The sequence below is a fragment of the Amblyraja radiata genome, chromosome 21 (genome assembly GCF_010909765.2).
Source record: "Amblyraja radiata isolate CabotCenter1 chromosome 21, sAmbRad1.1.pri, whole genome shotgun sequence".
Classification (NCBI taxonomy): Eukaryota; Metazoa; Chordata; class Chondrichthyes; order Rajiformes; family Rajidae; genus Amblyraja; species Amblyraja radiata.
Window position 1 is genome coordinate 4,945,008 of NC_045976.1, and position 19,075 is coordinate 4,964,082.

Genomic DNA, 19,075 nt, shown 5'->3' on the forward strand with positions numbered 1-19,075 from the left:
CTCCCGCTCCATCACAGCTCCACAGACCCTGGTTTATTCCCCGCCACGGCCGCTGTCTCTGTGGAGTCTGCACGCTCGCCCTGTAGCTGTACCCAAATGGTGCTCCGGCTTCCTCCCAAATCCCAAAGGGTTGCGGGTTGGTCGGTGATCTGAACCCGGCGTGCAGACGGATTGTGGAATCTGCAGTTGACGGTGTTGGGGGTTACGGGGAGAAGGCAGGAGAATGGGGTTAGGAGAGAGAGATAGGTCAGCCATGATTGAATGGCGGTGTAGACTCGATGGGCCGAATGGCCTAATTTAGCTCCTAGAACGTACGAGCTTTAGCATTTCCACCCTGGGGTAAAGTTCTGAGGGTCAGCCCTATCTACGCCTCTCATAGATGTAATGAATGTTGGGAGAATAAAATGAGATTTGAGTAGGATGGTTGTGAGCGGGTAGAATCAAGGAGCTGGGTTTACTCAGAAGGACACAGAGTGGTGGAGTAACTCAGCAGGTCAGGCAGCATCTCTGGGGGTGGGGCGGCACAGAGTTAGAGTTGCTGCCTCACAGCGCCAGAGACCCGGGTTCGATCCTGGCTACGGGTGTTGACAAAAATGCTGGAGATATTCAGCGGGACAGGCAGCATCTATGGAGAGAAGGAATAGGGGACGTTTCAGGTCGAGACCCTTCTTCAGGCTGATGTCGGGGGGGGGGGGAGGGAAGAAAGGAATAGGCGGAGACTGTAGGCTTTGTGGGAGAGCTGGGAAGGGGGAGGTGAAGGAGGGAGAAAGCAAGGACTATCTAAAGTTAGAGAAGTCAATGTTCATACCGCTGGGATGTAAACTACCAAGCGAAATATGAGGTGCTGTTCCTCTAATTTGCACTGGGCCTCACTCTGGCCATGGAGGAGGCCCAGGACAGTAAGGTCAGATTGGGAATGGGAGGGGGAGTTGAAGTGCTGAGCAACCGGGAGATCAGGTTAGTTAATACGAACTGAGCGGAGGTTTTGGGCGAAGCGATCGCCGAGCCTGCGCTTGGTCTCGCCGATGTAGAGAAGTTACATGGCTGATGTTGTCTGTACAGAGTTTGTATGTTCTCCCCGTGACCTGCGAGGGCTTTCCCCGGGTGCTCCGGTTTCCTCCCACACTCCAAAGACGTACAGGTTTGTAGGCTAATTGCCTTTGGTAAAAATGGTAAATTGTCCTTAGTGTGTGTAGGATAGTGATAGTGTACGGGGATCAGTGCTTAGTCACAATCCAGACGTACAGGTTATATGGCTTAGTTAAAAATTGTAAACTGCCCCTTCTGTGTAGGATAGTGCTTGTATAACACTGCTTGTTATATAGTGCAGTCACACTGTGGTGTGTGTGTGTGTATGTGTGTGTGTATGTGTGTGTGTATGTGTGTGTGTATGTGTGTGTGTATGTGTGTGTGTGTGTGTGTGTGTGTAGGTGTAGGTGTGTGTGTAGAGTTGTGTGTGTTTGTGTGTGTGTGTGTGTGTGTGTGTGTGTGTGTGTGTGTGTGTGTGTGTGCGTGTGTGGGTGCGTGTGTGTGGGTGTGAGTGTGTGTGTGTGTGTGTCTGTGTGAGTGTGGGTGTGTGTGTGTGGTTGTGGGTGTGTGTGTGGGTGTGTGTGTGTGTGTGTGTGTGTGTGTGTGTGTGTGTGTGTGTGTGTGTGTGTGTGTGTGTGTGTGTGTGTGTGTGTGTGTGTGTGTGGAGGGAGGGGGGGAGATTGTGGTCTGACACCAGTTTCTTTGCTCAGATGTGCCGGTCCGTGCAGGAATCGGATGCCTATAACTCAGGGCCAGTGGAGAGGGATGAATCACCACACGCCAACCTCATTTATCTGTCTGAAGCCCTGTGCTAACTTGTTGAAATCACAAAGGCAGGACTTCATAATAACCCATTCCTTTCAGCTTGGAAATATTTTGTTTTCGTCTTGAGTTGTGCGGCTGGAAATATGCTGAATCCGTCAGGAGGACCCGTCAGCGCGGAATGCTGCTGTCAAACCTCTGGGAAGGGCAGGCACAGTTTATCGGACGTCTAGGGGAAATACTCAGCCTGAATTCCACCCTTTGACTCCATTTGAAGGGAAGGGACTGCAGCCAGAAGATCGCAGCACAGATACGATAATTTATGGCCATCTACCAGTGCTATAAATCATGTGATCCCACGTGTAAAATATCTTCACTTTGTATGTGCTCCGTGGCTGCTCACGGTTCACATTGAAGCGTCGCATGTCAACCTCACGTTCTCCAAACTCACCAAAACGCTTCCAAAGCAGGACATTGACTGTACGTCGGCTTGGGTTAAAGGGATTAACGTGTTAACGAAGGAGTGAAGCAAATGTTTTAGTTTAGTTTAGAGACACAGCACACTTCAGGCCCTACTCCGCACCAAGCCCGTGCCAACCAGCGATCACCCCGTACACTAGCACCATCCCACACACACACACACACTGGGGATAATTCTTTAGTCAGAGAGTGGTGAATCTGTGGAATTCATGGAAACATAAACAGAGATGCAGAAGTAGGCCATTCGGCCCATCGAGCCTACACCGCCATGCGATATGATCTTGGCTGAACGTCTAAAATCAGTGCCCTGTTCCGACGTTTTCCCCGTATCCCTTGATTCCATTAGCCCTAAGAGCAAAATCTAACTCTCTTGAAAACATCCAGTGAATTGGCCTCCACTGCGTTCTGTGGCAGAGAGATCCACAGATTGTCAACTCTCTGGGTGAAGAAGTTTTTGTTTCCGCATCTCAGTCCTAAATGGCCTACCCCTTATTCTGAAACTGTGACCCTTGATTCGGGACTCCCTCAACTTCGGGAACATTTTTCCTGCATCTAGCCTGTCCAATCCCTTTAGAATTGTTTATGTTTCTATAAGATTCCCTCTCATCGTTTTAAACTCCAGTGAATACAAGCCCAGTCGACCCATTCTTTCATCATATAACAGTCCCGCCATCCCAGGAAATTAACCTGGTGAACCTACGCTGCACTCCCTCAATAGCAAGAATGTTTTTCCTCATATTAGGAGACCAAAACTGCACACAATATTCTAGGTGTGGTGTCACCAGGGCCCTGTACAACTGCAGTAGGACCTCCTTGCTCCTAAACTCAAATCCTCGCACTATGAACTCATTGCCACAGAAGGCTGTGGAGGACGTCAATGGATATTTTTTAGGTGGAGATTGACAAATACTTGATTAATAATAATAATGGATGGGATTTATATAGCGCCTTTCTAATACTCAAGGCGCTTTACATCGCATTATTCATTCACTCCTCAGTCACACTCGGTGGTGGTAAGCTACTTCTGTAGCCACAGCTGCCCTGGGGCAGACTGACGGAAGCGTGGCTGCCAATCTGCGCCTACGGCCCCTCCGACCACCACCAATCACTCACACACATTCACACACAGGCAAAGGTGGGTGAAGTGTCTTGCCCAAGGACACAACGACAGTATGCACTCCAAGCGGGATTCGAACCGGCTACCTTCCGGTTGCCAGCCGAACACTTAGCCCATTGTGCCATCTGTCGTTAATACGGCTATCAGGGGTTATGGGGCGAAGGCAGGAGGGTGGGGTTGAGAGGGAAAGATAGATCAGCCATGATTGAATGGCGGAGTAGACTTGATGGGCCGAATGGCCTAATACTGCTCCTGAAACTTATGAACAATTTTACAATTTTACAGAAGCCAACTACCCTATAAACCTGCACGTCTTTGGAGTGCGGGAGAAAACCGGAGCACCCGGAGAAAGCCCAAAGGTACAAACTCCGTACAGACAGCACCCGTAGCCAGGATTGAACCCGGGTCTCTGGCGCTGTGAGGTAGCAACTCTACCGCTGCGCCACCGTGCCGCCCGGCGCTCTACAGTCTAACAAGTCTCTTACCAGGATTGAGAACGGGGCAGGTGCATCCTCTGTTTGTCCAGGACTCTGGATAAAGGATCCGCTTCTCCCGCTGGATCTTTAACTTGGTCAGTTTAAACACCTTCTTGACCTTCACGTTGACCTCTGCGTGTGACCCCTTGTCGTGAGCTGAGAGAATCTTTACTTTGAGGACTGTGGCAATGAAAGGGAATGAACAGGCCGTGATTCAGTTGAATGGCACTGACCATCACACAGGCAATGCAGCATACTGAGTCAGTCTTCAAACGCCAGAGATACAGCGCTGAAACAGACCCTTCGCCCAACCGAGTCCGCGCAGACCACACATCGTACACTAATGCCCCTGTCTCACTTAGGAAACCTGAACGGAAACCTCTGGAGACTTTGCGCCCCACCCAAGGTTTCCGTGCGGTTCCCGGAGGTTTTTGTCAGTCTCCCTACCTGCTTCCACTACCTGCAACCTCCAGCAACCACCTGCAACCTCCGGGAACCGCACGGAAACCTTGGGTAGGGCACAAAGTCTCCAGAGGTTTCCGTTCAGGTTTCCTAAGTGGGACAGAGGCATTACACTATCCTCCACACACCAGGGACAGTATACAATTTTTACCGAAGCCCATTAAACAACAAACCTGCACCTCTTTGGAGTGTGGGAGGAAACCGGAGCACCCGGAGAAAACCCACGCGGGTCACGGGGAGAAGGTGCAATCTCCACACAGACAGCTTCCGTAGTCAGGATCTAACCCAGCTCTCTGATGCTGCAAGGCAGCATCTCTACCTCTGCACCACTGTGCCCGTCCAAGGTTTGGAAGTGTAATAAATACAGATAACCTGTGTCTCAGCATTGCAATTTGGAACATGCTTTCCCCGTACATCCAGAGGTTGTGAAGGCCAGTAGACGATTAGTCTCTGCAAGTTGTTCCTCGGGTGTAGGTGAATGGTAGCCAGAGGGGTGGTGAATCTGTGGAATTTACTGCCACAGACGGCTGTGGAGGCCAGGTCTTTGGGTACATTTGAGGCAGAGGTTGACAGGTTCTTGATTAGGAAGGTTGTCAAAGCTTACAGGGAGAAGGCTGGAGAATGGGGTTGAGAGAGAACGACGGATCAGCCAGGATTGAACGGCAGAGTGAATTTTATGCGTAGGCAGGAACTGCAGATGCTGGTATCAACCGAAGATCGACACAAAAAGCTGGAGTAACTCAGCGGGACAGGCAGCATCTCTGGAGAGAAGGAATGGGTGACGTTTTGGGTCTGAAGAAGGGTTTCGACCCAAAACATCAACCATTCCTTCTCTCCAGACATGCTGCCTGTCCCGCTGAGTGACTCCAGCTTTTTGTGTCTATCTTCAGAGTGAATGTTATGGCCCCAATGCCCTAATTCTGCTCCTATGACAAGATAGAATTTGGGAGGTAGTTAATCGGAATGCGGGAAGAATAGAAGATGGATTTTTTGTAGCCCCACAGTTAGTCTCTTCATCGTAATGACTGCACCCTGTTTAATTCTCACTGCAACATCTGTGTTATTTGTCAATGAGGAAAGCACAGAGATTGGTGGTTTTTTAGAAATACAGCGTGGCTACAGCCCCCACAGAGTCTACACTGACCAGCGATCACCCCGTACACTAGCACCATCCTACACGCCAGAGAGAATTTACAATTTACAGAAGCCAATTAACCTACAAGCCAGCACATCTTTGGAGTGTGGGAGGAAACCGGAGCAGCGGGGAAAACCCACACAGGTCACGGGGAGAAGATACAAACTCCGTACAGACTGCACCCATAGTCAGAATCAATCTCTGCGCTGTAAGGCAGCAACTCTACCGTTGTGCCACCGTGCCGCCCCCTGAGTTGGGATTGTTCAGGTGTGGTCACTGAAGACCCACCATGTAAAACCTCCATTTAGTTCCAAAGGGGCTGTCCCACTTGGGCAACCTCATCCACAAACTCTGGCGAGTTTGCCCTCGACTCATACTCGCAGCATGGTCGACACGAGGTCGTCGGAGGTCTTCGTAACTCTCCTTCATGCTCAAGAGTGGTCTCCGCATACTCGAGGCCTCAGCTAGGTCACGATGGTTTTTTCAACATGTTGAAAAATGCCCGTGAGTAAAAAAAGGTTGCCATGGAAAAAATCAATACTTATTTTACTCGTAGGTTTAGTCGTAGTAGGTCGGCATGTTAGTCGTAGGTAATCGAGGGTAATCGAAGGTAGTCGTAGCCAGTCTTCATCATAGTCGAAGGGAGGTCGAAGGAGATCGAAGGAGGTCGTTTTCACTCTACACTATTCGGTGTCCAATTTTCCCGAAGTTAGTCGTAGCTAGTCGAAGCTGGTCTTCAACATCGTCGAAGGAGGTCTTCAACATGTCATTTTTTCAAACTCTTCTAAACTCGCCAATTAGGTCGCCCAAGTGGGACAGCCCCTTGAGGAATGTGGGGAGGATAAAAAGTGGGATTAATGGTGATTGGTCAGTCCGAACTCAAAGGGCCGAAGGGCCTGTCTCTATTCTGTGTCTCTCTATGGGTCTGAGAAAGGGCAAGTAGAATGATTTGCTCAGCAAATGAAACTATGTTGATTTGGACAAGAATGAAAGAAGAGCACTTTGCCAGGAGAGTTGCTGCTCCTCCTCTGTCATTCCTCCTGCTATGTACCTATTCATATCTCTCCGCTCCCTCTCCCCCTCTCTCAGTCTGAAGGAGGGTCTTGACCCGAAACGCCACCTATTCCTTTGCTCCAGAGACGACGGCACGGTGGTGCAGCGGTAGAGTCGTTGCCTTACAGCGCCAGAGACCCATATTCGATCTTGACTACGGGTGCTATCTGTACGGAGTTTGTACGTTCTCCCTGTGACCTGTGTAGGTTTTCTCCGGGTGCTCCGGTTTTCTCCCACACTCCAATGATGTACAAGTTTGTAGGTTAACTGGCTTGGTAAAACTGTAAATTGTCCCAAGTATGTGCAGGATAGTGCTAATTTGCGGGGATCGCTGGTCGGCATGGACTCGGTGGGCTGAAGGCCTGTTTCCGCGCTGTATCTCTAAATTAAACTGCCTAACCCGCTGAGTTACTGCAACTTTTTGGATCGATCTTCTAAGCAATGACATCTAGCTGTCTCAGACCCAGTGCAGTAAGCCGGGCAGAAACCTTGATGAGAAACCTAGAGTGGAAAAGAATTATGAGGTTGGAGAGGTAGCAGGGGCAAGGGGTGGGCAAGGGGTGGGCACGGCAATGGGCAAACGTGAAACGAAAGACAAGGTAATTGTAAAGAGGGCGGTATTAACAGTGCAGGAACCAGTTAATGGTGCATTGGTGAAGAAGTCCTGAATTAAGTTAGAGGCAGCAAACTGATGAGATGAGATGAGGCAGTGGCCATGTCTTAGTGTAGGAAGGAACTGCAAATGCTGGTTTAAACCCAATATAGACACAAAATGCTGGAGTAACTCAACGGGACAGGCAGCATCTCTGGGGAGAAGGAATGGGTGGCATTTTGGGTCGAGACCCTTCTTCAGACTGATGTCAGGGGAGAGGGTGGTAGAACGATAAGGAAGTGTATAGATAAGGAAGGGCTAAGGTGTGAAAACAGGACAAAGGGGACGAAGCTCAAGAAACATGTGGAATAGATCCTTGTTAGTTGGGAGAAGGAACAAAGCAAACAGAGCAAACAGTAATGTAGTCGGAGACAGTCGGAAAACTGGGAAAGGGGAGGGACAGAGAGGGGGAAAGTAAGGATTATTTAAAGTTAGAGATATTAACTCTTGGTAATTTGAATGTAATAAAAAGGAACTACAGATGCTGGTTTATATCAAAGATAGACACAAAGTGCTGAAGTAACTTAACAGATCAGGCAGCATCTCTGGGGAAATTGGATAGGTGCCGTTTTGGGATGGGACATTTCTTTAGACTGAAAGTGGAGGAGTGGGGGGTGGTGGGGGGGGGGGGGGGGGGGGGGGGGACTGGCGGTAGGAAAAGGCCAGAACAAATCAGGGCTGGTGATAAAGAAAGTGATACAAGGATGCGAACAGTGGAACTAGCAGGATGACGAGGGTGGGGGAGGGAGGGAGAGGGGCAATACTTGAAGAAGTCCAAAACGTTACCTGTCCTTTTTCTCCAGAGATGCAGCCCAACCCACTTGGTAATTGCAAGCTCTTCTCAGAGGTAACATCAAGATTACAGGTCCATCCAACAGCTCCAAGGCCACAAGAAATTGCAGGGAATTATGGACGCAGCCCAGACCATCACACAAACCAACCTCCCTTCCATTGACTCCATTTACACCTCACGCTGCCTCGGCAAGGCCAGCAGCATAATCAAGGACGAGTCGCACCCTGGCCACTCCCTCTTCTCCCATCAGGCAAAAGGTATAGAAGTGGGAAAACGCACATCTCCAGATTCAGAGACAGTTTCTTCCCAGCTGTTATCAGGCAGCTGAACCATCCTACCACGACTAGAGAGCAGTGCTGAACTACTATCTACCTCATTGGAGACCCTCGGACTATCTTAGATGGGACTTTACTGGCTTTACCTTGCACTAAACGTTATTCCCTATATCATGTATCTGTACACTGTGGATGCCTCGATGGTAATCATGTATTGTATTTCGGCTGACTGGTTAGCACGCAACAAAAGCTTTTCACTGTACCTCTGTACACGTGACACTAAACTAAACAGGGTTTGAGTGAGCTGAGAGTAATGTGGGGGTTGAATGTGGACAATGGCTTCACTCTTTCCAGTGTGTGCTCATAGGCGCTCTCTGTTTACTCATGACTGAATATTACAGCAGCTTTGGTCTCCTCATTTGAGGAAGGACATTCTTGCTATTGAGGGAGTGCAGCGTAGGTTCACCAGGTTAATTCCCGGAATGGCGTGACTGACATATGATGAAAGAATAGGTTGACTGAGGTTGTATTCACTCGAGTTTAAAAGGATGAGAGGATATATTATCGAAACATATACAATTCTGAAGGGATTGGACAGGCTAGATGCAGGAATTTTTTCCCCCGATACTGGGGGAGTCCGGAACCAGGGGTCACAGTTTAAGAATAAGGGGTCAGCCATTTAGGACTGATATGAGGAAAAACTTTTTCACCCAGAGAGTTGTGAATCTGTGGAATTCTCTGCCACAGAAGGCAGTGGAGGCCAATTCACTAGATGGATGTCTTCAAGAGTGAGTTAGATTTAGCTCTTAGGGCTAACGGAATCAAGGGATATGGGGAGAAAGCAGGAACGGGGTACTGATTCTGGATGATCAGCCATGATCATATTGAATGACGGTGCTGGCTCGAAGGGCCGATTGGCCTACTCCTGCGCCTATTTTCTATGTTCAAGAAGGAACTGCAGATGCTGGAAAATTGAAGGTAGACAAAAATGCTGGAGAAACTCAGGGGGTGCGGCAGCATCTATGGAGCAAAGGAAATAGGCAACGTTTCGGCCCTGCCTCATCCATTTGGCCTATAAATTAATGTCAATGAGATTTAAAAATCATGTTTTATTGTGAATTCTTGGGTGAATATTCTTTGGACACTTAGGCTATTTAAAAATGTTAATCTTTTCTTAAGGAATGGATAGATGTTTAGATCTAGTAATTGAATTTTGGAATTAGCTACAATTGGGCAACTAACTAATTATATGCTTTAATTTCAGGTCATCCAAGTAGGATGTTTTATATTTGTTTCAGAATGCTTCAATCTATAATAACTGAAAATGTCATTCAGTTCTCTTAATTTTTAAGAAAGTTATGGGCTTTTGACTGTTCTTGATCACAGCTTTTGTGTTAAGTCAATGGAAAAGCAATGGGGAACAAGATGCTAATTTCATAGTATGAAAATGGCCATAACTTTTTTAATACTGAAGATATGAAAGTGAATTAGGTGTCAAATTAAACTTCTTTTTATGCTTTATCTGATGGGATAAATTACAGACTTGATTTTTAAAATCTCAAAATGTTGTAACATTGCTAGCTACTGGGTAGGTGAATGGATATGCAGGGAATGGAGGGATATGTAGGCAGAGGAGATTTGTTTAGCTTTTTATTAGCTTGGCATCATGTTCATAAGTTATAGGAGCAGAATTAGGCCATTCAGCCCATCGCTATTCAATCATGGCTGATCTATCTCTCCCTCTCAATCCCATTCTCCTGCCTTCTCCCCGTAACCATAGAAACATAGAAACATAGAAAGTAGGATTTTTGTATCGTCCGCAAATTTTGATATATTACACTTGGTTCCCTCCTCCAAATCATTTATATAAATTGTGAACAACTGGGGTCCCAGCACCGACCCTTGCGGAACCCCGCTAGTTACCGGTTGCCATCCCGAGTATGAACCATTTATCCCCACTCTCTGCTTCCTATTTGTTAGCCAATCCTCTACCCATGCTAATATATTACCCCCAATCCCATAATTTTTTATTTTTAGCAATAGTCTCTTAGTCCCTGGCAACCGTACTAATCATGACCCTGTCAATCTCCACCTCACAAATATCCACTGGCTTGGCCCCCACAGCCTTCTGTGGCAATGAATTATACAGATTCACCAGCCTCTGGCTAAAGAAATTCCTCCTCATCTCCTTTCTAAAGGTACGTCCTTTTATTCTGAGGCTGTGGCCTCTAGTCCTAGACTCTCCCACTTGTGAAAACATCCTCTCCACTCTATCCAGGCCTTTCACTATTCCGTAAGTTCTGCATGGATTCTGCATAAATCCATTCTGCATGATCATTCTGCCCAGACATTGCAGGCCGAAGGGCCTGTGCTGTATGGTTCCATATTCTATAAATATTTCTCAATATAGAGTCAAGGACATTTCAGATAATTCAAATGTTATCACTAATTGCTTGTGGAAATATGCTTGTTTTTCACAAGATTGAATTCCTGGGAAATTTGAATCGTGGAAATGTTTTGGTCTCATTGCGTTCTTCCAGGAACACAAAAGACAAAAACAGATGCTATGTGGTACTTCAAGTTCCTGTAATGATAAACATCCTGTAACATTTTCATCAAAGAAGTACTTTGCTGGAAAAAGTGAAATGCATCTTCAAGTATTTCCAGCATTCCTTTCATCATTGATTATACCCTTGGAAAGCACCTGTTCCACATTATTCTTCTCAATCCTTGAACTGCAAGATTGTTGACATTTTCTTTCAGACATTCAGTGCTGAAACAGGCCCTTCGGCCCACCGAGTCCATACCGACCAGCGATCCCCCACAGAATAACACTATCCTACACACACTAGGGGACAATTGACATTATACACCAAGCCAATTAAACTACAGACCTGTACGTCTTTGGAGTGTGGGAGGAAACCGGACATCTCGGAGAAAACCCACTCGGGTCACGGGGAGAACGTACAAACTCCGTACAGACAGCACCCGTAGTCAGGATCGAACCCAGGTCTCTAGCATTGGAAGGCAGCAATTCTAACGCTGCGCCACCATGCCGCAAAATGAATGGCATGAGCTATGCACTCACCTCATTTCTTTGCCAGTAACAATGGCTAGTCCAACACTGGTTATATCCACCGTCACACTCACATTAGCCTCTCTCATCCACCCAAGAGCGGAATTAGGCCATTCAGCCCATCAAGTCTACTCTGCCATTCAATCATGGCTGATCTATCTCTCCCTCCTAACCCCAATCTCCAGCCTTCTCCCTGTAACCACTGACACCCGTACTAATCGAGAATCTATCCATCTCCACCTTAAAAATATCCATTGACTTGGCCTCCACAGCCGTCTGTGGCATTGAATTCCACAGATTCACCACCCTCTGACTAAAGAAATTCCTCCTCATCTCCTCTCTAAAGGTAGGTGCTATTATTCTGGCAGGAGACTCTCCCACTAGTGGAAACATCCTCCCCACGTCCACTCTATCCAGGCCTGTGCTGTCTGTGTTATGTTCTACGTCCATTCTCTTGATGAAATGTGGCTGGGGTCATAGAAACATAGAAAATAGGTGCAGGAGGAGGCCATTCGGCCCTTCGAGCCAGCACCGCCATTCATTGTGATCATGGCTGATCATCCCCTATCAATAACCCCTGCCTGCCTTCTCCCCATTTCCCTTGACTCCACTAGCCCCTAGAGCTCTATCTAACTCTCTCTTAAATCCATCCAGTGATTTGGCCTCCACTGCCCTCTGTGGCAGGGAATTCCATAAATTGACAACTCTCTGGGTGAAAAAGTTTTTTCTTATCTCAGTCTTAAATGGCCTCCCCTTTATTCTAAGACTGTGGCCCCTGGTTCTGGACTCGCCCAACATTGGGAACATTTTTCCTGCATCTAGCTTGTCCAGTCCTTTTATAATTTTATATGTTTTATAGGTGAGGTGGCTTTTTGTTTGAGTAGATGTAAGATGGAATTAGAGTCACAAGAGATTGCAGATGCTGAAATCTGGAGCAGAAATCAAACTGCTGAAGGTACAGTGGGTCAGGCAGAATCCGTGGAGACAGAGGGACAGAGAGAAGCAAACTCAGTGAGAGTGCAGAGGGGAGACAGTCAGCGTAAGGAGATGAAGGTGAGGGGTGATGCAGGAGGTGGGAGTAGATATTGTGTGGGAAGGAACTGCAGATGCCAGATTACACTGAAGATAGACACAAAGTGCTGGAGTAACTCAGCGGGACAGGCAGCATCTCTGGAGGAAAGGAATAGGTGACCTTTCGGATCGAGACCTGTCTTAAGACTCAACAAGAAACATCACCGATTCCTTTTCTCCAGGGATGCTGCCCCACCCGCTGAGTTACACCAGTATTTTAATTAAGGTTTGAGATACAGCGCGAAAACAGGCCTTTCGGCCCACACCGACCATCGATCCCCGCACACTAACACTATCCCGCGCACACACGAGGTACAATTTGCATTTTATACCAAGCCAATGAACCAACAAACCTGCGCGTCTTTGGAGTGTGGGAGGAAACCGAAGATCTCGGGGAAAACCCACACAGTTCAAGGGAGGAACGTTTCGTTACAGGCAGCACCCGTGGTCGGGATCGAACCCGGGTCTGTGGCGCTGTGAGGCAGCAACTGAACCGCTGCGCCACCGCGGCGGCCATTTTGCGGCGGGGGAGTTTGTCGTGGTGGCAAGCGAGTGTGGAGCTGGCCCAATATCCAGTCTCCGAACTACAAGATAAAAGAACAAACAAGGTCCAACTTACCGTATGTGAACTTCATGCTGCAGAATAACTGGGGGCTTTTTAAGACTTGGCTTCTGCACTCACACTTCCCTAAAATAAACAGTTAAAAATAGAGTTCAGAGATGCAACATTGCCGGCGCAAATCTCTGCGCAGCCAAAACAATTCACAGAAAAATGTAATTAAAGAATTGCATGATGTCAGAAATCGGAAAATTCTGGAAACACTCAGCGGGTCGGAGAGCATGTGAGTTAACATAACCGTTAAGAGGATCTGGCTGTTAGTTTTAATTTAGTTTAGTTAGTTCGCGTGTGACGTCATTTACGTCATGCATACAAATCAGCTGGGCAGGAGGCGGGCCGACTCAATTTGGGCGTCGCACGGCGTTGGGCGGTGACGTCATCACGCAACGCTACGCACTAGGCGTAGGCCGTCAAGACGCCGCGTATGGCGTCAAGACGCTGTGTACAACCGCAACGCGCCCGCGTGCGTACGCGGGCCGACAGGCCGTTGGCGCGCGAAGATTTCGGTCACTGCAGGAATTTCGGAGTCCCGCGCGATGTCGGGACCAGCCCCGCACAACTCCATACCCCTCCGCGCTTCTAAGTGGGACCGGCCCCGCGCGGCCATACGGTGCCCGTACGCCTCAAGCGACCACGAGGTTGCGTCATTTGCGAGCCAAGGTCGAGTAAGTGGGACAGGCCCTTAACTCTGTTTCTCTCTCCACGGATGCTGCCTGACCTACAAAGTGACTCTGTGATTTTTCCACTTTTATTCGAAAAGAAAAAAATGTATATAACTGATAAATCCTTTTCAAAACAACTTTATTTTAACTCCAGGGTTATATTCTGGTCGGTCTCAAATGAATTCCAGATACTTTAGGCAAAAGAGAATCATTTTAAGTGAACCTACCCATTGTGATTCCATCAAAGTCGGAATGCTTTGTGAGGAGCTCCTGTTTAAGTCGGGATTTTGCACAAACCAACCTCCCTTCCATTGACTCCATCTACACTTCACGCTGCCTCGGAAGGGAGGCTGGTTAGTTGGTTGGCCAGCAGCATAATCAAGGACGAGTCTCACCCCGACCACTCCCTCTTCTCCCCTCTCCCATCGGGCAAATGGTACAGAAGTGTGAAAACGCACACCTTCAGATTCAGGGACAGTTTCTTCCCAGCTGTTATCAGGCAACTGAACCATCCTACCAACAACTAGAGAGCGGTCCTGAGCTACTATCTACCTCATTGGAGACCCTCGGACTATCTTTGATCGGACCTTGCTTGACTTTATCTTGCACCCAACCGGAAACATCACTATCCATGTTCTCCACAGATGCTGCCTGACCTGTTGAGTTATGCCCCTGTCCCACTTAGGAAACCTGAACGGAAACCTCTGGAGACTTTGCGCCCCACCCAAGGTTTCCGTGCGGTTCCCGGAGGTTTATGTCAATCTCCCTACCTGGTTCCACTACCTGCAACCTCCGGGAACCGCACGGAAACCTTGGGTGGGGCGCAAAGTCTCCAGAGGTTTTCATTCAGGTTTTCTAAGTGGGACAGGGGCATTACTCCAGTACTTTGTGAAACATCACTATCCATGTTCTCCGCAGATGCTGCCTGACCTGTTGAGTTACTTCAGCACTTTGTGCTTTGTTTTGCAGGGAGACGGGACTGGCTCTGTGGGCACTGGTGCACCGTGGGCCAAACGTTCTGTACTGTGCTATATTTTATGTTCTAAAAACCATTTGACCCATAAAGTGTGGAGATCTGGAACACCGAGAGTTCTGAATAGGGAGTTTGGTTTAGTTTAGTTTAGAGATACAATGTGGAAACAGGCCTATCGGCCCTCTGTGTCCGCGCTTGCCAGCGAACGTCACACACTTACACCATCCTACACACTTACACCATCCTACACACTAGGGACAATTTACAATTATACCAAAGTCAATTATACTACCAACTTGTACGCCTTTGGAATGTTGGGGGGAAAGCGGAGCACCCGGGGAAAACCCACGCAGGTCACAGGGAGAACATAGAAACATAGAAAATAAATGCAGGAGTAGGCCATTTGGCCCTTCGAGCCTGCACCGCCATTCAATATGATCATGGCTGATCATCCAACTCAGTATCCTGTACCTTCCTTCTCTCCATACCCCCTGATCCCTTTAGCCACAAGGGCCACATCTAACTCCCTCTTAAATATCGCCAATGAACTGGCCTCAACTACCTTCTGTGGCAGAGAATTCAAGAGATTCACCACTCTCTGTGTGAAAAATGTTTTTCTCATCTCAGTCCTAAATTATTTCCCCTTTATCCTTAAACTATGACCCTTGTTCTGGACTTCCCCAACATCGGGAACAATCTTCCTGCATCTAGCCTGTCCAACCCTTTAAGAATTTTGTAAGTTTCTATAAGCTTCTAAATTCTAGCGAGTACAAGCCGTACAAACTCCGTACAGACAGCACCCGTAGTCAGGATGGAACTCGGGTCTCTGGCGCTGTTAGGCAGCAACACTACCGCTGCGCCACCGTGCCGCGAGTTGCCCGTGGCTCCATTGTCAGATGGGATGAACACTGTGAATGGCCTCTCACCTGCCAAGTCATTCGCTGGGTTTCTGATTCAAAGCAAAAACTCAGACTTGAATGAACCAACCGAGTGGAGCTTTGGCAAGGATTTTGATGCAAAGGTGCGAGAGAAGGGATGTCTCCTCACCTGAATGTCGCAGAGCGGAGAAACCTTGCTCATCCTCCCAGTTCCAGGTGGGACCCCTTCCATTGAATCCAGAGGAAAGGGCCAGGCTGGGAGACCCACGGTGCCAGCCAGTATCTGCAGGGCTGCAGAACACAAGGGAGACAGCGGTTTTTTAAATTATTTTTTTTTAATCAAAAATATTTATTCAAATATTAAAATAGTATTTACAATACAATACAAAACAAAACACCACCATAATACAAGACGAACAACTGCTAAACAACTATATTGCAATCCTTGTCCAGGATACATTCAACCCCCCTCGGTGCCAGGGGTCGCGGAACTCCCTCAGGGTGCCCGTAGACAGGGCATATTCCCTTTCTATCCGCTCCCGGGCACGGACGTATCCCCGGAAAAGGGGCAGGCAGCCGGCTCGGGTAGAGCCCTCCATCGTCTGGCGCCTTGACTCGCGGATGGCCAGCTTGGCCAGGCCCAGGAGCAACCCAATCAGGCCATCTTCAGCCCTACCCAGGGAGACAGCTTAGTAGGACTCCACCACTTCAACCTGAACTTCCACTGTTACGCTGATGACACCCAGATTTACCTTGGCACCAAATCCCCCCACAACCCCCCCCTCTCCCATATCAACTCCTGTTTGTCAGCTATAAAAACCTGGATGCAACATAATTTCCTCAAACTCAACAGCGATAAGACAGAATTCCTCCTCATAGGCTCCAAAGCCACTCAGCAAAATCAATAACCCCACTCTCACCATCGACGGCACCATTGTCTCCCCATCTCCCCAGGCCCGCAACCTTGGCGTGATCTTTGATTCCACCCTCTCCCTTGAGCCTCACATCCGCCATGTCATTAAAACCTCCTTCTTTCATCTCCGCAACATCGCCAAACTCAGACCCTCTCTCACACCGCCTGCTGCTGAAAGACTCATCCATGCCTTCATCTCCTCCCGACTGGACTATTGCAACTCACTTCTCCTTGGCATCAGCTCCACCTAAATCAACCGACTCCAACTGGTCCAGAACGCAGCCGCCCGACTCATCACCCACACCAACTCCTGGCATCACATCACTCCAGTCCTCAAACAACTTCACTGGCTTCCCATCTCCCACCGGATCACCTACAAAATCCTGGTCCTCACCTACAAAGCCCTCCACCATCTGGCCCCCCCATATCTCACTGACCTCCTCTCCCCCTACCAACCCTCACGGTCCCTCAGATCCACATCAGCCGGTCTCCTCTCCATCCACAAGTCCAACCTCCGCAGTTTTGGGGACAGAGCCTTCTCCAGGGCAGCTCCCAGGCTCTAGAACTCCCTCCCCCAACTGATCCGCAATTCCGTGTCCCTCACCATCTTCCAGTCCCGCCTCAAGACCCATCTCTTCACCTCTGCCTATCCTTAGCCCCACGTCCCCGTCCCTTTTCATCTGTGCATTAATTGCCTCATACTGTGTTTTGTATTGAATTCTGTCTTTACTTTGTGTACTAGTCATGACTCTACTATTTATTTCATTCCCCTTACATGTTTTTCCTCTACATGCTCAATTTTTTGTAAGGTGTCCTTGAGACTCTTGAAAGGCGCCCATAAATAAAATGTATTATTATTATTATTATTAGGACAAGGGAAGCTCAAAGCGCGATGACTGGTGTGCTTAGCTTAGTTTAGATTAGAGACACAATGTGGAAACAGGCCCTTCGGCCCAACAAGTCCGCGCCGACTAGTAATCCCCACACTCTAACGCTAACCTGTGCTGTACTGTGCTATATATTATGTTTTGAAAAACCTTTTGACCCTTAAAGTGTGGAGATCTGTAACACCATGAGTTCTGAATAGGGAGTTTGGTTTAGTTTAGTTTAGATGTGGAAGGGATAGACAATAGACAATAGACAATAGGTGCAGGAGTAGGCCATTCGGCCCGTCGAGCCAGCACCGCCATTCAATGTGATCATTGCTGATCATCCACAATCAGTACCCCGTTCCTGCCTTCTCCCCATATCCCCTGACTCCGCTATTTTTAAGAGCCTTATCTAGCTCTCTCATGAAAGCATCCAGAGAACCTGCCTCCACCTCCCTCTGAGGCAGAGAATTCCACAGACACAACTCTCTGTGAGAAAAAGTGTTTCCTTGTCTCCGTTCTAAATGGCTTACCCCTTATTCTTAAACTGTGGCCCACCAAGTCCGCGTCAACTAGTGATCCCCGCACACAAGCGCTATCCTACACACTAGGGACAATTTACAATTTTACTGAAGCCAATTAACCTACAAACCTGTACGTCATTGGAGTTTTGGGAGGAAACCGGAGCACCCGGAGAAAACCCTCGCAGGTCATGGGGAGAACATACAAACTCTGTACAGACAGCACCCGTAGTCAAGATGGAACCCGCGTCTCTGGCGCTGTGAGGCAGCAACTCTACCGCTGCGCCACCGTTCCATTGAAACTGCACTACATCCTTCGACAGCTGATAAAATCCTAAACTGCAATGCCAGAAATTAAAGACATAATCCAAATGGGATTTTACTGAAAATTCATGTCCATAAGTGATAGGAGCAGAATTGTAAAAGCATTGTAGCACCGTGCCCGTTGATGTTTTCAATGATGATGATGATGAGCAGAATTAGGCCATTCGGCCCATCAAGTCTACTTCTCCATTCAATCATGGCTGATCTATCTTTCCCTCTTAATCCCAATTCTCTCGCACTGTCGGGCTGTAGCTGTTCTGCTGCGCCACCGTGCCGCACGCATCTCACAGAGAGTTATATCTTGAGCTGTGTTGTGAGCTGCTGAGTTGAGTCACGTGCTACCCACCTGCCGATACAGTCGCCAGTGTAAGTGTCACAGCTTCCCGCGCAGTCACATGGTCGGCAGCCATATTGCCCGAGACCCCAGTATCCCAGCAGGCACTTGTCGCAGCGGGGCCCGGCCACTCCAGGCTTACACAGGCACTGGCCCGTGTCGGCATCACAGGGCGAGTGTGGCTGCAGGGGCACACTGGTGGAGCCCACCTCATGGCACGAGCAGGCTGCAGCAGGGCAAAGAGAGAGGAGACAGACCTTCAGTGTTATCACCCACTAGCAACACCCCAGCAGCACCCAGAGCACAGAGCAGACAGTGAGGCAGGAGAAGGGACCCGACCCATAACATTACCCGTCCATTCCCACCACGGATGCTGCCTGACCCACTCCCAGTAAGTTCAGTTTAGTTTATTGTCACGTGTAACAAGGTACTGTAAAAAGCTTTGGTTGTATGTCAACCAGTCAGTGGAAAGACAATACATGATTACAATCGAGCCATCCACAGTTTACAGATACATGATAAAAGGAATAATCTTTAGTGCAAGTTAAAGGCAGTAATGTCTGATCAAATATAATGCAAGTGTCTCCAATGAGGTAGATAG

The 19,075-nt window shown here is 48.3% G+C and overlaps 1 protein-coding gene across 3 annotated transcripts in view; it reads right to left on the reverse strand.

The window, feature by feature from the left end:
* The window catches only part of ntn4 (netrin 4), an 86,877-nt gene that overhangs the window by 7,225 nt on the left and 60,577 nt on the right, over nucleotides 1-19,075 (reverse strand). For all 3 annotated transcript variants that reach the window (XM_033039407.1, XM_033039408.1, XM_033039406.1), the window contains exons 6-9: nucleotides 18,487-18,700; nucleotides 15,683-15,804; nucleotides 13,001-13,069; nucleotides 3,874-4,044 (exon numbers count right to left, since the gene is read on the reverse strand). In XM_033039407.1, coding sequence (XP_032895298.1) covers nucleotides 3,874-4,044; nucleotides 13,001-13,069; nucleotides 15,683-15,804; nucleotides 18,487-18,700 — 576 coding nt within the window. The remainder of the gene's footprint in view (nucleotides 1-3,873; nucleotides 4,045-13,000; nucleotides 13,070-15,682; nucleotides 15,805-18,486; nucleotides 18,701-19,075) is intronic.